Source organism: Schistocerca gregaria, chromosome 1, assembly GCF_023897955.1.
Source record: "Schistocerca gregaria isolate iqSchGreg1 chromosome 1, iqSchGreg1.2, whole genome shotgun sequence".
NCBI lineage: Eukaryota > Metazoa > Arthropoda > Insecta > Orthoptera > Acrididae > Schistocerca > Schistocerca gregaria.
The window spans coordinates 258911781-258934854 of record NC_064920.1 but is presented as its reverse complement, the minus strand read 5'-3'; the positions used below and the strand labels follow the sequence as shown (position 1 = coordinate 258934854).

The 23074-nt window shown below is 43.2% G+C and overlaps 1 protein-coding gene across 1 annotated transcript in view; it reads left to right on the top strand.

Moving 5' to 3' along the window:
• LOC126341660 (glutamate receptor ionotropic, delta-2-like) overlaps positions 1 to 23074 on the top strand; it is a 161706-nt gene that overhangs the window by 1065 nt on the left and 137567 nt on the right. Inside the window, exons 2-3 of the mRNA XM_050001793.1 lie at positions 7613 to 7799; positions 7880 to 8028. Coding sequence (XP_049857750.1) covers positions 7613 to 7799; positions 7880 to 8028 — 336 coding nt within the window. The remainder of the gene's footprint in view (positions 1 to 7612; positions 7800 to 7879; positions 8029 to 23074) is intronic.

The window sequence follows — 23074 nt, the reverse complement described above, 5'->3', positions numbered from 1 at the left end:
TACGTGTTGTGCAGCATTTAGTAAAAGTTCTGACTGGCATAATAACGTGAAAATTACTATTCTAAGTCTCCAGAATGAGATTTTTACTCTGCAGCGGAGTGTGCGCTGATATGAAACTACCTGGCACATTAAAAAGTGTGCCGGATCGAGACTCGAACTCGGGATCTTTGCCTTTCGTGGGCAAGTGCTCTACCATCTTTTTTTTCGGTATTGTTCGTTGCATTTGGTCTGGGCGGCCGTCACAAGACATCCGTTCAAGCTGATCGTTGTTTCCTTTACGTAGTTTTTTTTTATTACAGAGGGCGAGCAGCCCTTTGACCGAACACGCTGAGCTACCGTGGCGGGAACCATCTGAGCTAGCCAAGGACGACTCACGTCCCGTCCTCACAGCTTCACTTCTGCCAGTACCTCAACTTTACAGAAGCTCTTTTGCGAAGGTTCGCGGGAGAGCTTGGGTAGCTCAGATGCTAAAGCGCAAAAGGGAAAGGTCCCGAGTTCGAGTCTCGGTCCGGCACACAATTTTAATCTGCCAGGAAGTTTTATTCTGAGTCTTTTCATGGGCGTTTGGCACTTTTCCTAAGCAAGTGTGGCGCCCAAGATTTGTTTCTAGATGAAATATTTGTTGAACGAACAATTTTTTCACGACACATATTTTTCTCTTTAGTCTATGGTTGGCGTTGGCAGTCCAGACAAACGACAGAAATTGTGATAGGAATTGACTCGTTACTGTCATTAGGGACGCGGCATTGGACGAAAAGTATTGATACTTTACGTTCGCAAAGTCGCCACTGCTTTTAGCTACCACTAGGAGCAAAATTATTGTGCGCCTTTCTACCACACCTCAAAAGTTTCCACGTCCCTTCGGACACCTGTAACACTTTTGTAAATCCTATGTATCCCTCAAAGTGGGCTCACATGATTGAGAACCTTGCCTGCTGACTCGACTATATCTACTCGACTCACTTTATTGCATTCTCAGACACCCCATGTCCTTTCTCACGGTAATTTCAACCAGTTCTCCTTCCTGGACTACGATTTTATTCATAAGATGCATCAACTCTGTGAAGACTACTTTCCACCTTTGACCCGAATAACTGCAATACTACCCACTTCCCAACATCTACATTCCGTCTCTAGACTCTGCCCAGTACTCATACCAAATCCTTTATTATACAGCTTCTTTTCCAATCAGATCTGCATCCAAATCCCTCAGATAGAAAATGTTACCAGGAACACTCATTTCAGTTTCAACTCATCAAACTCATATAATTACTATTTACTCACGTCTTGCATTATTATTTGTCTTTTAATTCTTTTAACCAAAAGACGAAGAGTGAGAACATGACCGTTGCTATTCTCTCTTCCCTAGGACAGGAGCGAGGGAATGTAAATAACAATTAAATACGACAGGACTGCCTTCTTAAGTACAGCCTCCATCCCAACGTAGCAACTGCAGCTTATATTACCCATATACTGCTACAAGCGCAAGGCTAAACTTTCTCCCACGAAATGATTGTCCACGTTCGCCCCACGGACAAACCACTCCATCTTAACAACTATCTTCGTCCAACCGTCACCCTATAACAATATGTCACAACTGTCCTTAAAGACATCCATTACCTTGAGTGATCCCGTATCCCTCCCGTAATCACACTGGCTGCTCCTTCCAACTTTCACCTACGTGCCACTCCCACGTATTTCCAGATCCATTTCCATTTAACTTTCTTCTGCTTAGATAGTCTCGTCTACCCTCACTCACATCCTGCTGTACTGCCAAATCAGGTTTTTCAGGTCACACCGAGCGAGGTGTGGCAACTCGCATTCGGGAGGACGACGGCTCAAACCAGCGTCCGGCCATCCAGATTTAGGTTTCCTGTGATTTCTCTACATCAGTCCAGGCAAATTCCGGGATGGTTCCTTTGAAACTGCACGACCAGTTTTCATCCCCATCCTTGACACAATCCGAGAATGCTCTCCGTCTCTAATTACCTCGATGTTGACGGGATGTTAAACCAAATCTTCCTTTCAGATCGTTGTGACGTTCTCCCTTGGGTCAAACAAACCTGTAACCGAACTGATTCAAATTGAAGCCATACAGTCAATAAATCATTCTTTCATTTGTGCGGCCTTATTATACACAATGTCCAGGCCTGCCATATTATTATATACACTGCGATTCAGCGGCCCCTAACGATGTCGTGTTATACAACCCTCAGTGATACACTGAAGCGCCAAGGAAACTGGTATAGGTACGTGGATTCAAATGCAGAGATATGTAAACAGGCAGAAGACGGCAGTGCGGTCGGCAACGCCTGTATGAGACAAGTGTCTGGCGCAGTTGTTAGATCGGTTGCTGCTGCTACAATGGCAGGTTATCAAGATTTAAGTGAGTTTGAACGTGGTGTTACAGTCAGCGCACGAGCGATGCGACACAGCATCTCAGAGGTACCGATGGAGTGGCGATTTTCCCGTAAAACCATTTCAGAGTGTACCGTGAATATCAGGAATCCGGTAAAACATAAAATCTCCGACATCGCTGAGGCCGGAAGAAGATTCTGAAAGAACGGGAGCAACGACGAATGAAGAGAATCGCTCAACGAGATAGAAGTGCAACCCTTCTGCAAATTGATTTCAATGATAGCTCATCAGCAAGTGTCAGCGTGCAAACCATTCAACGAAACATCATCGATATTGGCTTTCGGAGCGAAGGCCCACTTATGTACCCTTGATTACCCTCGATGACTGCACGACGCAAAGCTTTACGTCTCGTCTGGTCCGTCGACACCGACATTGGACTATTGATGTCTCGAAACATGTTGCCTGGTCGGACGAGTCTCTTTAAAAATTGTATCGAGAGAATGGACGTGTACAGGTATGGGGACAACCTCATGAATCCATGGACTCTGCATGTCAGGAGGGGACTGTTGGTGGAGGCTCTGTAATGGCGTGGGGCGTGTGCAGCGAGAGTGATGTGGGACTCCTGGTATGTCTACATGCGACTCTGACAGGTGACACGAACATAAGCATCCTGTGTGATCACCTGCATCCATTCGTGTCCATTGTGTATTTCGATTGACTTGGGCAATTCCAGCAGGGCAATGCGACAACCCGCATGTCCAGAATTGCTACAGAGTGGCTCCAGGAATACTCTTCTGAGTTCTAACACTTCCGATGGCCACCAAACTCCTCGGACATGAACATTGTTGAGCATATCTGGGATGCCTTGCATCGTACTGTTCAGAAGAGATCTCCACCATCTCGTACTCCTAAGGATTTATGGACAGCCCTGCGGGATTCATGGCGTCAATTCCCTCTAGCATTCCTTCAGACATTAGTCGAGTCCCTGCCACGTCGTGGTGTGACACTTATGTGAGCTCGCGGTGGCCCTACACGGCATTAGACAGGTGTACCAATTTCTTTGGCTCTTCAGTGTATATCTGCCCTTCATAAAACAAGTGCGGGACTTTCACATTCTCTCGCTCGCTACGCGAAAACGATTAGTCCTGCAGAACAATGAATAAGAACTTTTGTAGGATTTTTAATGTAGTTAAATTTTGTAGTTGGATACGTTCTCGCTACAGGTCGTAGTTTACAAGTCATTCATAAAAACATACAAAAGTGACATTAAAAAGAACTTCGACTCCCCACCTATCGCCACCTCTCAAGATTTCTAGTATGTTGTTCATGGCACTCACTTCTATTAGCGTACAAAAATTTGCAATTTTACGAATTATTTCCCACATGCTACCCGTTTTGGTTTTCATTGACTGGCCTTAGTACGCCATCGGATTGGTCGAGCACTTACAAAGTGTAAAACTGACTTTTATATAAATTTTGTCTAACGAATTTGGGAATTTTAACTGCATAAAATAAACTATTACACTGTTCTATTCGTCAGGCCTTCTGACTAAGAAACTACGGTGCTGGTGAGGATTAACTTTGGATCGAACTTCAACGTAATTAGTTTTAGTGTAGTTAGTTTTAGTGAGAGAGAGTGGAACGGTAAAGAGACAGCACTTGACGGTGGTTCATTGAACCCTCTGCCAGGCACTTTATTGTTCATAGCAGAGTAATCACGTGGATGTAGTGTAACAAGGGTTTTTCTTTTAGTACCCTCTCGGGCTTGTTTAAATTAATAATGTAACGGAATATAGCCTACTACGCAGGTAGCGTAATAGGCCGATGAACAGAGACCAAAAAAGGTCTAATATCAGGAACAGTTCGTGTATTCGAAAATTTTTGTACAGTGGTGGCAGGGAGTTCCACGAACAACATACTAGAAATTCTGACTGTGAGGGATGAGTGTGTGGGGGTGGAGGAGCGTTTGATCTCACTTTTGTATGTTTTTCACGAATAACTCGAAAACCGTGGCCGCCAGGAAAGAAATTTCGCAGTACAAAATTTAACTACATTACATTTTTTTCTGTATGACTAATACTTCGTGCGTAGCCAGCGACAGAGTATGAAAATCTCGCGCGTGGTTTATTGAAGCCATATATAACACTGCGGGTTGCATAAAATGTCATCGGTAGGGTCAGCTGGATCACTCTGCATATCACAAACTGAAAGACATGGACATAATGCATCATAAGGCCATACATGTGAAACCATGATTTATTGACAATAGTTTTAAATTAATTGAACCTCTTAAGCACAAACTAAGCCTACAAGTCATCATCCTACAATTTCAAGTCTCAACGTGGATATAATTAAATCAGACTAAGCTACATCTATATGAAAGAGGCCCCAACAGACAGAACATTTTTGACGCCGAACTTGAATTCAGATCAAACATTTGGGTACAGAAAAAACAAGGCTACCGGCAGCTTTTTGCGACGTAATATACTACTGGCCATTAAAATTGCTACACCACGAAGATGACGTGCTACAGACGCGAAATTTAACCGACAGGAAGAAGTTGCTGTGATATGCAAATGATTAGCTTTTCAGAGCATTCGCACAAGGTTGGTGCTGGTGGCGACACCTACAACGTGCTGACATGAGGAAAGTTTCCAACCGATTTCTCATACACAAACAGCAGCTGCCGGCGTGGCCTGGTGAAACGTTGTTGTGATGCCTCGTGTAAGGAGGAGAAATGCGTACCATCCAGATCTCTCACCAGTTGAAAACGTCTGGTCAATTGTGGCCGTGCAACTGGCTTATCACAATACGCCAGTCACTACTCTTGATGACCTGTGGTATCGTGTTGAAGCTGCATGGGCAGCTGTACCTGTCCACTCCATGCAAGCTCTGTTTGACTCAATGTCCAGGCGTATGAAGGCCGTTATTACGGCCAGAGGTGGTTGTTGTGGGTACTGATTTCTAAGGATCTATGCACCCAAATTGCGTGAAAATGTAATCACATGTCAGTACTAGTATAGTATATTTGTCCAATGAATACCCGTTTATCATCTACATTTCTTCTTCGTGTAGCAATTTTAATGGCCAGTAGTGTATTTAGGATGACTGACCTGATAACAGTGCTATTGGACGTACTCGCCCGCATCTCGTGGTCGTGCGGTAGCGTTCTCGCTTCCCACGCCCGGGTTCCCGGGTTCGATTCCCGGCGGGTCAGGGATTTTCTCTGCCTCGTGATGGCTGGGTGTTGTGTGATGTCCTTAGGTTAGTTAGGTTTAAGTAGTTCTAAGTTCTAGGGGACTGATGACCTAAGATGTTAAGTCCCATAGTGCTCAGAGCCATTTGAACCATTTTTTTGGACGTACTCAGCCATCTGGATTCCAGCCGGGCAGATATGATTGGCTGAGAAGCTCTTATCTAATATTCTTTCAGTAGTTGTTTATTAAGAGCAGTGAAATGAAAATCGACGTTCACGCACCTTTTCTTTCATGTCGCGAAAGATGTGATAATCCCACGGTGAAAAATCGGCGAAACGTAGCTTTCGTCCGATTGGCAGTATGGGGGCGAGTGCTATTGTACAACAGAACTGGACATTTCGACTTTATGCCGCGTCGCAGTTTCTGCAGTGTCTTGCGCACTGATTGTGATTCCACGCTCGAGGAACACGACGAGCAGGGGGCCCTTGCGGTCGGACGAGAACATCATATGACCTACACGGAACTTGTGAGAACAGGTCTGGATTTCTTTGACTGGGGAGATATCGGATGTTTCCAATGTCGGCTATGCCGTTTAATCTCGAGCTGTCGGAACGCCCTCGGACGGAATCAGCCTCTGATCCACGACAACGCCGGCAATCGGACGAAGGCTACGCATCAGCGATTTGGTTGAGAAATATTGCAACAACCCCCGCACAGCCCGGATCTTTCACAGCCTAATTTTCACATCTTTTGCGACCTGAAGAAAGACATACGTGGACATCGGTTTCAGTCGGACGAAGAAGTGCACGAGAGGGTGCGGTTGCTGACCCGTTAGCGACACACCGACTTCTACGAACCAGAAACTGGCTGTCTCGTCCCCAATGGGATAACTGTCTCAACACGCGTGGTGATCACTTTCGAATTGAATTATTCCATGGCCCATTGAAGCGGGTGTTCGGTTATCATTTTACAGAATCTCATAATGTTGTTGTTGTGGCCGCAGTCCTGAGACTGGTTTGATGCAGCTCCCCATGCTACTCTATCCTGTGCAAGCTGCTTCATCTCCCAGAACCTACTGCAAGCTACATCCTTCTGAACCTGCTCAGCGTATTCATCTCTTGGTCTCCCTCTACGATATTTACCCTCCACGCTGCCCTCCAATGCTAAATTTGTGATCCCCTGATGCCTCAGAACATGTCCTACCAACCGGTGCCTTCTTCTTGTCAAGTTGTGCCACAAACTCCTCTTCTACCCAAGTCTGTTCAATACCTTCTCATTATGTGATCTACCCGTCTAATCTTCAGCATTCTTCTGTAGCACCACATTTCGAAAGCTTCTATTCTCTTCTTGTCCAAACTATTTATCGTCTATGTTTCACTTCCATTCATGGCTACACTCCATACAAATACTTTCAGAAACGACTTCCTGACACTTAAATCTATACTCGATGTTAACAAATTTCTCTTCTTCAGAAACGCTTTCCTTGCCATTGCCAGTCTACATTTTATATACTCTATACTTCGACCATCATCAGTTATTTTGCTCCCCAAATAGCAAAACTCCTTTACTACTTTAAGTGTCTCATTTCCTAATCTAATTCCCTCAGCATCACCCGAGTTAACTCGACTACATTCCATTATCCTCGTTTTGCTTTTGTTTATGTTCATCTTATATCCTCCTTTCAAGACACTGTCCATTCCATTCAACTGCTCTTCCAAGTCCCTTGCTGTCTCTGACAGAATTACAATGTCATCGGTGAGCCTTAAAGTTTTTATTTCTTCTCCATGGATTTTAATACCTACTCCGAATTTTGTTTCCTTTATTGCTTGCTCAATATACAGATTGAATAACATTGGAGAGAGGCTACAACCCTGTTTTACTCCCTTCCCAACCACTGCTTCCCTTTCATGTCCCTCGACTCTGATAACATCCATCTGGTTTCTGTACAAATTGTAAATAGCCTTTCGCTCCCTGTATTTTACCCCTGCTACCTACAGATATGCTAGTTTGCAGTAGTCCTAAACTCTCAGAATGAACCTGAGTGCCTCCTGTTGCAGGTCTTCCCGCATGGCCCGCATGCTGAGGGAACGGACAGAGGCAGGAGGCCTTGACAAGCTTCTCGTCGCCATTACGACACCCCTGGCCAGTGATCTCAACTGCCTGGCCATACTGACCGATCCGTTGTACCAGGATGTATTTACTTATCCATTCTTCAAGAAAATAAGGAGCCTGCCTTATTACAAGGTTAGGAAAAATTATTTGCTCTCGCATTTTGTAATACAATTTTTCTGTATCTACCTCCAATAAACACGTATTGTTTGCAGGTGCTGGTCGAAGAGAACGAGGAGTTGTCTGAGTGGGAGTTCAATGGGGGACCAGTCCTGAACCAGGTAAAACACGACGGCTGCGACGCCTACATCATGCTGGCCGCAAACGGGGAGCAGCTGGCGAAGCTGCTCACGTTTGGAGAAAGGTTAGTGCCACACGCTGTCTGTGATAGCGGAGTGGAATTTAGGGAGCGCCGGTTACAGTTTAACGTCATGTCGATGTTGGAATCCCTTTGAGGCGGCTCTCTACTCCAGTAAAACAATGGGGAAGAAATCAGTTGAGAAGACGTTGAAGGAGGAACTCTCAACCATTGAGCCACCTGACTAAGCTTCTGTTTATCCAACAACACACTCTTCTTTCAGCCAATTTGTTATCAAGTTACCACTCCAAAGGAATCTTGTCAAGGAATTCCATACGGAAATCTGTATACCCCTTTCTTTTTAACTGCATTGGCAGTTTTGGTATAGAAATGTTCTCTATACTACCTCCCTCCTGAAGATAGAGATACGTTGACACCTTCGCTCTCAAATGTCAATCCCATTCAGATTATTGCTCTATGGCGCTTATTGGACTGTCGAACTTTTTTACGGGGTAACATTATAGAATCTGAAACTGAAGCACAGAAGATCAAAGAGAAAGTAGTAAATCTAAAGGGAAAGATTCGAAATAATGTTTTAGGGCCAGACTTCCTTTAATGTGTTAAATTTTTAAGCTATTAAAATAAAAAAGGTAATGATTTATTTATTTACAGATTGACAAGCAAATCTGTGCAATATTCATCGCTACTTGAAGGAACATAGACATATTAAAAACTGAAATATACAGTATTGATAATTGGCTGGGTTGGGGGATGAGACCAAACAGCGAGGTTATCGGTCCCATAGGATTACAAAAGGATGGGGAACGAAGCCGGACGTCCCCTTTCAAAGGAACCACCGCGAGATTTGCGTGAAGCGATTTAGGAAAATCGCGCAAAACCTAAATCAGGATGGCCGGACGCGGATCTGAACCGTCGCCCTCCGGAATGCTAGTCCAGTATGCTAACCACTGCTCTGTCTCGCTCAGTATACAGTACTGATGTCCTAGAGTATTTATCTGATAGGTCGTAGAGCGCAAGCCATCCTTAGACAAATTAAAACAGAACAGATAGTCCATACAAAACATGCTTCAAATGGCTCTGAGCACTATGGGACTTAACATCTATGGTTATCAGTCCCCTAGAACTTAGAACTACTTAAACCTAACTAACCTAAGGACATCACACACATCCATGCCGAGGCAGAATTCGAACGTAGCGGTCACGCGGTTGCAGACTGAAGCGCCTAGAACCGCACGGCCACTCCGGCAGGCAGTCCACACAACATCAGCGACAGTTTATAGCTGTGCAAAGATTGTCTTTATGAAAATATGCGATCATTTACGATTCAGTATCTTTATGAAAAACACAAGCAGTATGAAATGAAATACCCAAAGAAGTTCTAGACAAACGAACCTTGTATTACATTGAACTCAGATAATAAAAGTATAAAAATCGGGTGGCCAAAACACTGTTATGTTACATGGACAAAATAACTGATGCACGAGCAAAAAACGGAGCAGAGGGGAGGAAGGACTCAATGGGATATGAGTGGGGAGCAGGTGCAGCTTTGCAAAACGCTTATTGTCTTATGGTAAGGAAAACATTAACTGGCTACTGTACTTTAGCAGAGGTGGTTCAAATGGTTCAAATGGCTCTGAGCACTATGCGACTTAACATCTGAGGTCATCAGTCGCCTAGAACTTAGAACTAATTAAACCTAACTAACCTAAGGACACCACACACATCCATGCCCGAGGCAGGATTCGAACCTGCGACCGTAGCAGTCGCGCGGTTCCTGACTGCGCGCCTAGAACCGCTAGACCACCGCGGCCGGCAGCAGAGGTGGATAATACACTGCACAACACAATAAAAGGACAACGTTTCCGAAAGCCAGTGTTTGTCTCGCACTGCGACGCAGAACTTGGAAAGGTACCTACAGTCTTCTTCTGTAACGGTACAAAAGCGTACCGCGCTGCAACTGCACTCTCGGTCTCAGCGACGCTTCAAACATCACGGTGTCGACACATTCGAAAAAAAGCCAGAGCTCTGAAGTTCATGTAAGGTGTAATTTGGGTTAATGGTGTCACATTGGGACCAAATTTCACCACAATTCTGCCCAACGCTTCGTGGACCTGTCACTCGATTGGGAGGTCCTCTCTCTTACCCGTATTTCACCTCTTCTTTTGACGCCTCTGCGATGGAGGTCAGCACTGCACGTCCAACGTAGAGATCACGCGGTTTTTTTTTTTTTATGGATGGCTGACGAGCAAATATTTTATGTGCACCGGCGCTCGGTATAGACACGAAAAGATTTCAGGGAGTGGCATAAATGAAACCACTCGTTCCCCTGGGGCGTTGATTCCCCCACATTTCGCGGTGGAAAACGACAGCTTGCAGTCCGACGGGCAACAGTATAACTATCCTCACAACACTGCTGGCACTCCCAAACGATTCAACGCTTCTGTAAGGACAGCGTGGGTCAGCAATCCCCTGAACGTGATCGCACTCCTTTGGAGTGTAGCGCGGCCGTCCATTTGCTCTGGTTTATAGCTGCGAAGAAATTTGAACGTGATTCGAGGCAGCAAAGGGTATTTATACTTTTTCAGTGCTCCTGTTTCGCGCCCTCCTGCGGCGTCATCACAGCGGGAGTGGAGGGGGTGGGGCGTTACGACACTGACACATGCGTGAATAAAACGACAATGGGTCCCTCTAAGACGCCCCCTCCCCCCCCCCCCCCCAAATGTACCTTATTATGGGACACAAGAATAAAAACATGATAATACTACTTAAGTGACAATGTTTCAGCTCATAATGTCGCAAACAGACACAACAGTTTCTAACAAGGGAACCTCCCCATCGCACCCTCCTCAGATTTAGTTATAAGTTGGCACAGTGGATAGGCCTTGAAAAACTGAACACAAATCAATCGAGGAAACAGGAAGAAGTTGTGTGGAACTATGAAAAAAAATAAGCAAAATATACAAACTGAGTAGTCCACGCGCAACATCAAGGATAATGTAAGCTCAGGAGCGCCGTGGTTCCCGTGGTCCCGTGGTTAGCGTGAGCAGCTGCGGAGCGAGAGGTACGCCGCGCGGGATTAGCCGAGCGCTCTGAGGCGCTGCAGTCATGGACTGTGCGGCTGGTCCCGGCGGAGGTTCGAGTCCTCCATCGCGTATGGGTGTGTGTGTTTGTCCTTAGGATAATTTAGATTAAGTTGTGTCTAAGCTTAGGGACTGATGACATTAGCAGTTAAGTCCCATAAGATTTCACACACATTTTTGAAATCCTCCATTCACTCACATTTGAACTTTAGCCGGCACGGTAGCTCAGCGTGTTCGGCCAGAGGGTTACCTGCCCTCTGTAATAAAAAAACTGAGTTAGTCGATGAACAACGAACTTAAACGGATGTGTTACGATATCCGCCCAGAGCAGATGCAACGAACAAAAAAGCGAACCAAATGAGATTAAAAAAAAACGTAGAGGTACTTGGTTCAAGTCTTCCCTCGAGTGAAAAGTTTAATTTTTTATGTTCAGACAATTATTGTCTGTCCGTCCGATGCGAGGTAACTGCGCCGTAGTATGGGGACGCTACACCTAAACAAACATCGAAACACACGACGTCAGTCGGCTACAGCGCACGGAAGAGAGTATTCCTGCTAACGATTTTCCCTGGCTGGCAGTTGACTGTTAGCTACTTTGGACGAGAATGCCGTCACCAGTGTCGTATAGAATATTTCAGACATGTTTACCTGTGGAGGAATCGATTGACCTATGACCTTGTGATCAAATGTTTTCGATTCCCATTGGAGAGGCACGTCCTTTCGTCTACTAATCGCACGGTTTTGCGGTGCGGTCGCAAAACACAGACACTAAACCTATTACAGTGATCAGAGACGTCAATGAACAAACGGATAGATCATAACTTTGCGAAAATAAAGAAAGTAATTTTTTCACTCGAGGGAAGACTTGAACCAAGTACCTCTCGTTCCGCAGCTGCTCACGCCAACCACGGGAACATGGCGCTCCTGAGCTCGCGCTATCCTTGATGTTGCCTATCTTGCGCGTGGCCTACTCAGTTGGTATATTTATCTTATTTTTCCATAGTTCCACAAAATTCCTGTTTTCTCGATTGATCTGTGTTCAGTTTTTCAAAGCCTATCCACTGTGCCAACTTATAACTAAATCTGAGGAGGGTGCGATGGGGAGGTTCCCTTGTAAGAAGCCTTATTTATTGGGACTATAATGGAGAAGCAGCATAAAATACTAGTCGGTTCGCCGACAGGAGTCGACATAACGCTCTCGAAGCCAATAATAGCAGGTTCCGACACGATAAATATCGCACACGTGTGTCCGGCCTGGAATCTCACTCACTGGTGTACAGTTGTCTTCAGCGATGAGTCCCAATTGAAACTGAGCCCCGATGACGAGTGAAGACGAGACATATGTGGAGACGCCCCGGACAGCAGTGGGATACGAACCTGACTGTCGTCGCCATACGGCTCGACAGTCAGGAGTGATGGTCTGGGATGCCATTTCATTTCATAGTAGGACCCTTTGGTTGTCACCCATGGCAGCTTCACAACACAGCGGTACATCGAGGATATTCTATGCCCTATTTGTTACCCTTCAAGACAAGCCATTCCGGGTTTACATTTCTGCTGGATAATGTCCGTCCGCACACGGCGAGAGTTTCTACTCCTTGTCTTCGTGTTGCCAAATCCTACCTTCGGCAGCAACGTTGCTGGATCTCTCCCCAGTCGAGAACGTTTGGAATATTATGGGCGAGGCTCTCAAAACAGCTCCTACCTTCGGCAGCAACGTTGCTGGATCTCTCCGCAGTCGAGAACGTTTGGAATATTATGGGCGAGGCTCTCAAAACAGCTCGGGATTTCGAAGATATAACGCGCCAAATGAATAGAAATTGGCGCTATATCCTTGAGGAGAACATGCAACAACTTTATCAATCAATACCAAGCCTGCATAAGAGCTAGAGGTGGACCAACGCTTTACTGACTTGCTCAATTTGTGAAGCTTTTTCTCTTGTATAAATTATCCAATTTTTCTGAAATTTTAATCATTTGTTTGTCTGTACATGTGAATCACAGCGACCGATTCCTGCCCCATTCGAACAATTCCTTCTCGGTGCGTAGTTTTTTGTCTTAGAGTGTGTGTAAAAAATCAACAATGTTTTTAAATAAACTTACTGGCCTCTGTATTCCAAGCCGAAATTACTGCAATCAGGGCATGTGTGGAGGAGAGTATGAGTAGGTGCTACAATGATCGTAGCATCTACATCTATTCAGACAGCCAGGCAGCCCTGAAATCATCGGCAGCTCCTGCAAAAAAATCTAAGATTGTTACAGATTGCCACAGGACTCTGGTGGAGCTAGGGGGAAGCAATAGGGTGTACCTAGTGTGGATCTCTGGCCACTCAGGGATTTGTGGCAATGAACAAGCCGAGAGATTGGCTAGGATGGGGGCAACAACTCCATTTATTGGACAATCACCAAGGCTACGATCAAATTAGAACTACAGAACTGGCTTAGGAAACAGGACCAAGATCCATAAACAAAAACATGGTAAGGTAATGATGCCCAAGCCATGTCTTAAAGGAAGCTCTGTAGTCCTGGGATTGAACAGGAAAGAGATCAAACTCACTGATGGCATCAGAAGGATGAAGGCTGCAGTAGCTACTGTGAGATGAAGATGCTTGCACAGGATAGAGTAGCATGGAGAGCTGCATCAAACCAGTCTCTGGACTGATGACCGGCCATGGGAACTTCAAAAACACCTACACACAATGGGTATAATGGAAGAGGACCCCAAATGTAGGATCTGTGATGAGGGTGAAGAAACTGCATCACACCTAATCTTTGAATGCATGGCATTGGAGAGTAAAAGATATAGAATCTTCGGGACCACTAGACCTGAAGAAAATGTGTCTAACAAAAAACTGGTAGAGGGACTCCTTGCACTATTTAAGGGCACTGGTTGGCTTTACTAGATATACAGGGAGCGATACCGCACAATAAACCTAGTTTCGGTGGGGGCAGTGGCGGGTTAGACCTAAGCTGATTTAGCTCTCCTGTTAAAATCAAATCAAATAAACTTATATAAAGTCATATTTTATTTTTAAGCTCATATTTATATCAGTTTTAGGTCGTAAATGCCTGCATATTTCGCTGCTTTTTATGACATTATAATCCAGGCTCTATCTATTCCTAGGCGCTGGTGAGCGACACAGTCATGTCGACACTACTGACCTGAGTGGCGCTATGCCGTATGCGAAAGGGATGGCCATCACGCCGGAGCCCAGTAATGAGTGACTGGCTGTCTCTATATTGATACATTTTTTAAGTGTTCAACGACGGTGGACGGCTGGCACTGAGTGTGTTGCCGAACTGGTGGGGTGGGGAGGGGTGGAGGGGAAGGTGGTCTTAGAAGCACCTTCACTGTTTTGTTCATGCATGTGTTATTGTCCCACTCCCCTGTGATCACTCCACAGAAGGGCTCGAATCAGGAGGGATCCTGCGTTAGTACCAGATATTATTATTTTCGAATAATCCCTTTTGAGAGAACGATTGAACTTGAGTAGCCATGATTTCTTCTTCTTTCTTCGTTCTTCCCAAATTCTCTTCATACGTTCACTGTGTTCTCCCTTGCGTTCTTCCGACCATCTTTTTCCCGTTCTGTTCTCCGTATGTTCTTGTACCAGATATATCTACAGGGAATGAAATATTCAGAACTTCGGAGTTATCATCATCACCGTCACCTTCAGTCCCAGCCAACCATCTGTTCTTTTTCTTTAAAGGTTACTATTAAGCCCATCTCATTTTGGGCCTCCGAATGTTTCTTCTTCCTCTCGAACTGTATCTCAATAGTTTCTTGTCACTGTTTCTTCTGGCATTCTGCTCACATGTTCATTCCACCTGTTTCTACATTTTTCTACTGTGTTGCTTATCCGTTTAACATTCAGTTCTTCTCTAATTTGTTATTTCTTCATCCGATTGTGACGTGCGGAATTTTTCACTGTTCTTAGAAATTTGATTTCAGCTGTTTGTATTTTGCTCTTATCCTTTTTTTTGTGGGAATCCACGTTTCGCTCCCGTACAGCAGAGACGTCACAGCCATAGTTTTACGAACCTCTACTTTTGCTATATTTTTAGCTCTATTATTTTAGTTTTTGTTAATAGTGCTACGCGTATAACCTCATGAAGCTTGATGTCTCTATCTCAGTAATGCGGTAACTTATTTGGTTTCCTATATAATTGACTGTTAACTGACTTCATTATTCTATTACCAGGGGAGCCGTGCGAAGCTTTCCCACTTTTATAGATTTAAATAATGACAGTATTTGGAATAGCTGTAGCCGTTGGGATGAGGGTAGTTCTGGGAATACAGAGAAGACATCTTTAAAAGTGAACCGAACGATGGGAAATTCTAATAATGAATTTATGATACATCCTTGTATAAACATTTCTATGCACATAATTACATAATTCTGAAGGCAGTCTCTTATACAGCATTGCAATATCTCGGTGTAAACAATATTTGACATAGGAATATAATCTTCGTGTACTTCTTGTTTTTCATATCCTTTAGGGATGCAAAAATTTTAGCTGATTTAGCTACCATTAAAAAAGCTACTTAAAATGTCCGTGAGTAAAGGCGGGATTTTGTTAATGTAGTAATATTCTTTGAAGCGTTTGTCCCTTCGACTTGTTCGTACTGACCGCAAATGCAAATTTAATTGTTAATTGAAAAGGCATGCCTCTGTCGGTGGTGTTAAGTTTTCTCCGTGGTATTAGAACGGTATTTCCGCTGTCAATCGGCTGAGCATTAATCGTAAATAGGGGACACGTGAGAAACGTTCGCACTTTCGTACTGTAAATAATGAAAGTATTTGAATAAGCATAGTCGTTGGGATAAGGACAGTTGATGATAATGACAAATATATTTTTCGTTTCGGAATGTATATGCATTTAGAAAAGTCAACTTGTACAACAGGCATAGTTAATGGACTATCTCAGTGGTCGCAGTTATTATCTGTGACAACGCTGTATATAAATTAACCAGTTAATAGTGATTGTAAAGAGATAAAATGGAAATATAAGCTTTTTGTTCGTCCTGTATGGCTGTCGCTATTTCGTTATTCCATATCCATATTAGAGTCGCCCTTCACGTTTTACTCACGCTTATGTCAATGTCGCGCTCTCCTGTGATCATGCTACAGGAGGGCTCGAAACAGGAGGGGTTCTGCAGTAGTACCAGATACACCTATAGAAAATGAGATATTTAGAACTTCGGAGGTATCACGATCTCCACTCCCACCTATTAAGACAACAACTTTTCTACATACAACAGCAATCGCGAAAAGCCTCATGGAACTTACGATGTTGTCTCCTATGTCTTTTAGAAGTTATAGAACGTATTGTTTAATAAGTGCCTTTTAAATGCCATTTTAAATAACTTCGATTTAAGAATACTTTTAATCTCCCTGAGCAATGTATTGTAAAATTTTATTCCTTGGTGAAAAACGCTGTCCTGAGATTTATGTGTATTGTATCTTGGTAAAGATTATTTTTGAGTCCATCTCATTTTGGGCGTAGTATACGCTTTTTACTAAGTGATACAAATACGGTATGGTGGATGCAACTGCTAATACTTTCTCATCTTTTTCCTATATTTTCACTACTACTTTAATTTGACTTCGTAAGTAAGCGCTTTGCCTACTGCAAAGTAGACCCCTAATTTCTTGATCTTCTAGCAGGTGCAGGTGCAGTTTACAAACTTCTTCATTTTCCATCTTAGTTTTAAGAATTTCCCTTGTCTTCCAAATAGTTAGTAAAGCATTTTTTGGCACCAGCATGAAGAGATCAGAGTTTATATCGCTGTCACGAAGACAAGAGTTCTTCGCCGGTTAACTGGATCTGCTGATCGCTCTTGCAAGAAGCCGTGCAACGTACTGATGGTTGGCTTGTGCGTCATGTTTGGAGAAATCGAAAATAGTAATCGAGCAAATTGTAAAGACGTGTTCAAAACATAATGGTATTTAGCTACACCTTATGCTTACAATCACCAATCAGTTACGTGCATCACAAATAATCTTGATAATTTCTGCAGAAACGCCCCTGTATACGTCCACGGAACAAGATCAAGACTCAACTTACATTTATCAAGATACAATAAACATAAAACTCAGGACAACGTTTTTCACCAAGGAATAAAATTTTACAATACATTGCCCAGGGAGATTAAAAGGATTCTTAAATCGAAGTTATTTAAAATGGCATTTAAAAGGCACCTATTAAACAATACGTTCTATAACTTCTAAATGACATAGGAGACAACATCGTAAGTTCCATGAGGCTTTTCGCGATTGCTGTTGTATGTAGAAAAGTTGCAGCGCTAGAAAATTGTAACAAAATGCAGGAATACCCGCAGAGGATCGACGTTAGGTGTAGTGAGTCGCAATGGACCCTCAACGTAGGCAAATATAACGTATTGCGTATACGTAGAAAGACCCATTATCGTATGAGTACGCGATTGCAGATCAATCATTGGAAGCAGTTACTTCCATGAAATATCTAGGACTATGCGTACGGAGCCCTTTAGAGAGGAACGACCTTTGCACTAATCGCAGGAAAGGTAAATGCGAGACTGATATTCACTGGTAGAATCCTCGAGCACTGTAGTCCTTCAACAAAGGATCTTACAAAATCGTAGTCCGACCAATTCTTGAGTATTGCTCGTCAGTATGGGATCCGTACCAAATAAGATGATTTTCTCTAAAACGGAGAAGATCCAAAGGAGAGCAGCACTTTTCGTTACAGGATCATTTCATAAGCACGAAAGTGGCACTCAGATGATCTAACAACTCCACTGGCAGACACCACAAGAGAGGCGTTCCGCATCGCGACGTGGTTTATTATTAACGTTCCGAGACCGTACTTTCCTAGAAGAGTCAACAAATGAATGGGTTCCTGCTGCGTATATACCGCTAAAAGACCATGAAGATAAAATCAGAGAGATTCGTGCCGACACGTTGGCTTACCAGTAATCTTTGTCCCAGTGAACCATGTCAACCAGAGATCTTAACCGCGCTTCCAGTAAACTGCCCCTGACGGTTCGCAGTAACATTCTTCTTATAACCTCTGCTCGGATTTCATCTCTTTTCATCCATATATTCGTAACAGGCAGTCGAACAATCCTACGGTCTTCTCGTGACTAGTCCTGGAAGGGCTTATGCCTACTTTTCCTGTCACACCGCTGTCCTGATTTCATCGCGTCACCTTCGTTCTGCAGTCATTATGTATACTTGCATCTATACTCTGCAAGCCACTGTGAAGCACATAGCAGACGGTTTTTTCGATATTACAAATTGCTGGGCTACACATTCGTGTATGGAGCACGGGAGAACTACTTCTCTTCGCCGATACTGCGTGAGTGGTATTTACGGGGTTGTAGTATACGAGGTGCGACAATAAAGTAATTAGACATGTGAAAAAATGTTGCTTACCGTTTTAGTCACACTTTTTCCAGGCTTCTGCCATTGATGGTAACATTTCTGGGACTCATCATAACAAAATATCCTCCAAGACCCTCGTCAAAACATTTTGGACGTCTTGTGTTGTTTGAAAATGGTGTCCCTTGAGCGCCGTTTTGACTCTTTGAAATAGAAAAAAGTCGCACGAAGCGATATGTTATGAATAAGATGGCTGTGGTAGTACTGAAATTTGTTTGGAGGTTAAAAATTGCTGTACTGACAGAGCAGTACGGGATGGCGCATTATCGTGATGCAGAATCGAATTACCAGCAACGTTGGCACGGACACGAAGAACTCTTTTACGACGTCTTTCCAAAATGTCTTTGTTGTAATATTAGTTAACTGTTTGTCCAGGAGGCACTCATTCTTTATGAACAATTCCCTTGGACTCAAAGAAACACACAATCATGCATTTCACTTTTGACTTTGACATGCGAGCTTTTTTGGTCTGGGTGATCCCTTTGAGCACCGTCGCGAACTTGGGCGTTTTGTCTCTGGATCGTACTGAAAAAACCAACTTTAATCACCAGTAATAACATGGTTCAACAATTATAGATTGATTTCCGTTTGCTCTTACAGATCAGCTACCACATTTTTCCGTGTTTCTCGCTGTTGTGGTGTGAGATTTTTGGGGACAATTTTTGCACAAATCTTTCTCATACCAAGATATTCAGTTATTATTAGACGAACAGTTTTTCAATTGATGCTCAGTTCTTCTGCAATCATTTTCACGGATAATCTTCGATCAGATCGTACGAGTACACGCACCCTGGCCAAGTTGACATCCGTCCGTGAGGTTGATGGTCGTCCACTGCGGTCTTCATCCTCAACATTCGTTCTGCCTTCACTAAACATTTTATGCCAACGAAAAACTTGAGATCTTCACATAACCTCCTCTCCAAAAGCCTTCTGAACTTACCGTAAGTTTTCGTCGCGTTTTCACCCAATTTAACATAAAAAGAAATGGCATACTGTTGGGCAATATTATGCGGTTCCATTTTCGTGATGAGAGACACAAACACGTGTTAACTTATTACAGCACAACTCACGACTGAGCAGTTGCATCGATGTGCCGCTTGGACTAGAAGCAGCTTATAGACCAAGATCAAAAACATTATGCCTATGAAAGCCTGCAGAGTTGCCACATCTTGCAAAGAAAATCAGTCTCATTACTTTATTTTCGCACCTCGTACTCTTACATTCCTTAGTTAGTGCTGGGGTCTAAGGCTGTGGGGTCATAGACTGTGCGGCTGGTCCCGGCGGAGGTTCGAATCCTCCCTCGGGCATGGGTGTGTGTGTTTGTCCTTAGGATAATTTAGGTTAAGTAGTGTTTAAGCTTAGGGACTGATGACCCATAAGATTTCACACACAATTGAACTTTTTTTTAGTTAGTGCTCGTTCTTGTAACTTTTTAAATAGGTAGATTTCACCAAATAGTTGGCATATGTCTTCAAACGACAGCCATGTTGTGTTCTTCAGCATCTCGGCCATGCTCTCGCATAGGTGAAAAAACTTTGTGGCCATTCTTGCTTTTCAACTTTGTGTACATTCAGTATCCCTTGTCAGTACCATCTGGTGTGGTTTCTACACTCTTGAGCATTATTCTAGGTTGAGTCACACGAATGCTTAGTAAGCAATCTCTTTTGTGGACTCACTGAATTTTTACGGTATCCAACCGAAGTCTACGATTTATTCAGTCCCATATTCCTACAAGCTGCAACACCCGGGCATTTCTATGAGTTCACTGACTGCAATGATGACTCGTTGATATTGTCTGGAAGGTTGTTCTACCCAGCCTAGAGAATAGTGAACACCAGAACACATGATGTTTATTGGTCAGAGCTTCAGGCTAGTGACTGTGAGGGAATGCACACTAGAGATCGCCATAAGTTTCCGTCATTTTCTGCTTTTTTCTTGTTGCTAGACATAAGATTGAGTTTCATTTGTAGGCCACCATCATGTACCCTAAAACAGATATAAGTTTTTTACCATGGAACATGTGATATCTGAAGACTAACAGAATTTCGTTAATGTATTTAAAATTTTACCTGTTTTCAAAATGAAAATTTGTGTTAGTTCCAACAGCTTCAGTTTAAAAATACATTTAACTTGTAACTAGTTTTTTTTATAATACTTCTTCTTAATTTGATTTCGATTACAGAAGTTTAGTATACTGTGAGAGACAGACAACTGCATATAATATTGACAAGAGTGTCTCGATTGCAATTCTTTTAAAATTTAATAGAATAGTAATTTTACTATGTACATGACCACGTTGCACCTTGGAAAATATTTCACATTTGAAAAAATCTTAATTCTCCAGACAATTTTTTGTAATTTCAAAAAAAGGACTGCAGCATGTAGAAAGTGAATGCTGTGATTTAAAAATGGAATAAGAAAATATATACTAAACTTCTGTTACTGGACTGGGTAGAGTTGACAGTCTGTGCCTTGGAACGATACACTTCCCCTGTCACAGATATTGATTTTTTAGTCTTATGTCTTCCATCTTGGACTGTAGTTTGGAAATTTTAACAGTTAATGGCATCGTCATCATTAGTCGGTTTGCCCATTGCTGAGTGTCGTAGCTTCATTTTTCATCCATTTTTAAGGAAATGAATGTTCGACTAGACGTCTCCATCCATAGAGATCTTCAACTCTTCTGAATATAACGTCAAATAGTAGGACGGCAATCTTCTTCGCTTGGTCTACTTGTTGCTCTTCCTCGTAGTTTTCGGCCTTCGATTTTACCTTGTAACATAGTCTTTTTTAGATTACCCCCTTCCCTTTTCAAAATGTTCCCAAGGAACTGCAAGTATTTTTGACTGACACAGGAAGATAAACTTCTTGTGATTCTAAATTCTTCTATAACGGAAGCACCGTTTCTTTTTCCTGTCCATAACAGCTTTTACTAAGCTAACATCTTTTATTAAATAAAACATAAATAAAAACAATCATATATGTCAGTTATTTTTATTTGCTTCATGACGCATTTTCCAACTTTCTGCATCTTTCCCATAGCTTTCAACCGAAGAGAAACGACTTTCTGCGTCACATTCAATTGTTCCGCAAGTTCCTGTTGAGTTTGAGTATCATCTTCATCCAATACGGCCTGCAATTCATTATCTTCGAAATTTTTCGGTGGTTTTCGCGTTCGTCATTTCTCACGTCTAAATCACCACTTTTGAGTTTTTTGAACCACTCGGAACACTGTGCTTTCCCAATGACATGTTCGCCGAAAGCTTTGACAAGCAATTGATCCGATTCTGCAGCAGTTTTCTTAAAATGATAAAAGAAAATCAATGCTGTCCGCAAATCGTAGTTCGTAGGCACAAAAGTCGACATGTTTACAGGTTTGAAAAAGACTTGGGTTATTGTCTGTTGACATTCGTCGTCAGCCGTTACAGGAAGCAGATGGCGTTGGAGACGCGGTCTCACGAGCCCTACAATGACGGTTACCACCATCTATCGGGAAATTCTTGTTTCATACTGCTACACCTGGTTATTATTTTTTTATTTAGCGTACGGCGCTACACACATGGTTTACATTTATTACAGTATGATATTATATGATAAAATACACTATAAAATACATACCGGTAAGTGAAGGATACATTTTCAGGTAAAATATAATACATAAACAGAATAAAAAGTGACATCATAGCAGATATTTTGCGTTAAATAAGTCTTCAAATTCTGACGTCCAGATTAGCGATCCATTCGAGGCAGGGCGGTGTGGGGTTGAAGAAGTCAGCCCGACTACCCTTTTAGGCTTAATTCACAGTCCTGGGCGATGTGCAGTATTGTTTGATTAGGTGCCCCACAGTCACAGCTAGGGCTGGGAAGCTTTCCCCACTTGTGCAGATTGTGTGGACATAGTCCATGTCCCGTTCGGATTCTGTTTAGGCTTTTCCATAGCTGTCGTGGAAGTTCAGAGCCCTTAGGTTTCTCTGATGGACAGATAAGTTCACGATTGTCAGGGGAGGCACTATCACTCCAGCTCTCTTGCCATTTAGTATCCATGCTGAAGTTGGCAGCTGACAGTTGTTGGGCCAGTCTTAAAGGGGAATTCCTGGAGGGGAGTCGTGTTCTTCCCAAAGTTGGGACATCTTCATGGATAGGAAGTATGGGGTTATTCATTATTTTTGTGTATTCCTTCATCAGAGCTTACTGTCTTCGCAGGGAGGGTGGAGCTATATGACTAAGTGTTGAAAGCCAAAATAGTGGGGTAGTCTTTATTCATCCAATTATGGATCTCATAGCAGAGTTGAGTTGGGTGTCCACCTTGTTTACATGCTTGCTGGTTAACCACGCTGGTGCACAGTACTCGGCTGCAAAGTACACTAAGGCGAGTGCAGAGGTTCGTAGTGTGTCTGCTGCTGCTCCCCAGTTAGTGCTGCGGAGCCTCTGAATGAGGCTGTTCCGTGAGCTTATTTTATTGGATACATTTTCCAGGTGTCTCTTGAAGGATAATGTCCTGTCTAGAGTGACCCCCAGGTACTTTGGATATGGCTGATATCGCAGTTGACGACCGGGGTGGCCGAGCGGTTCTAGGCTCTACAGCCT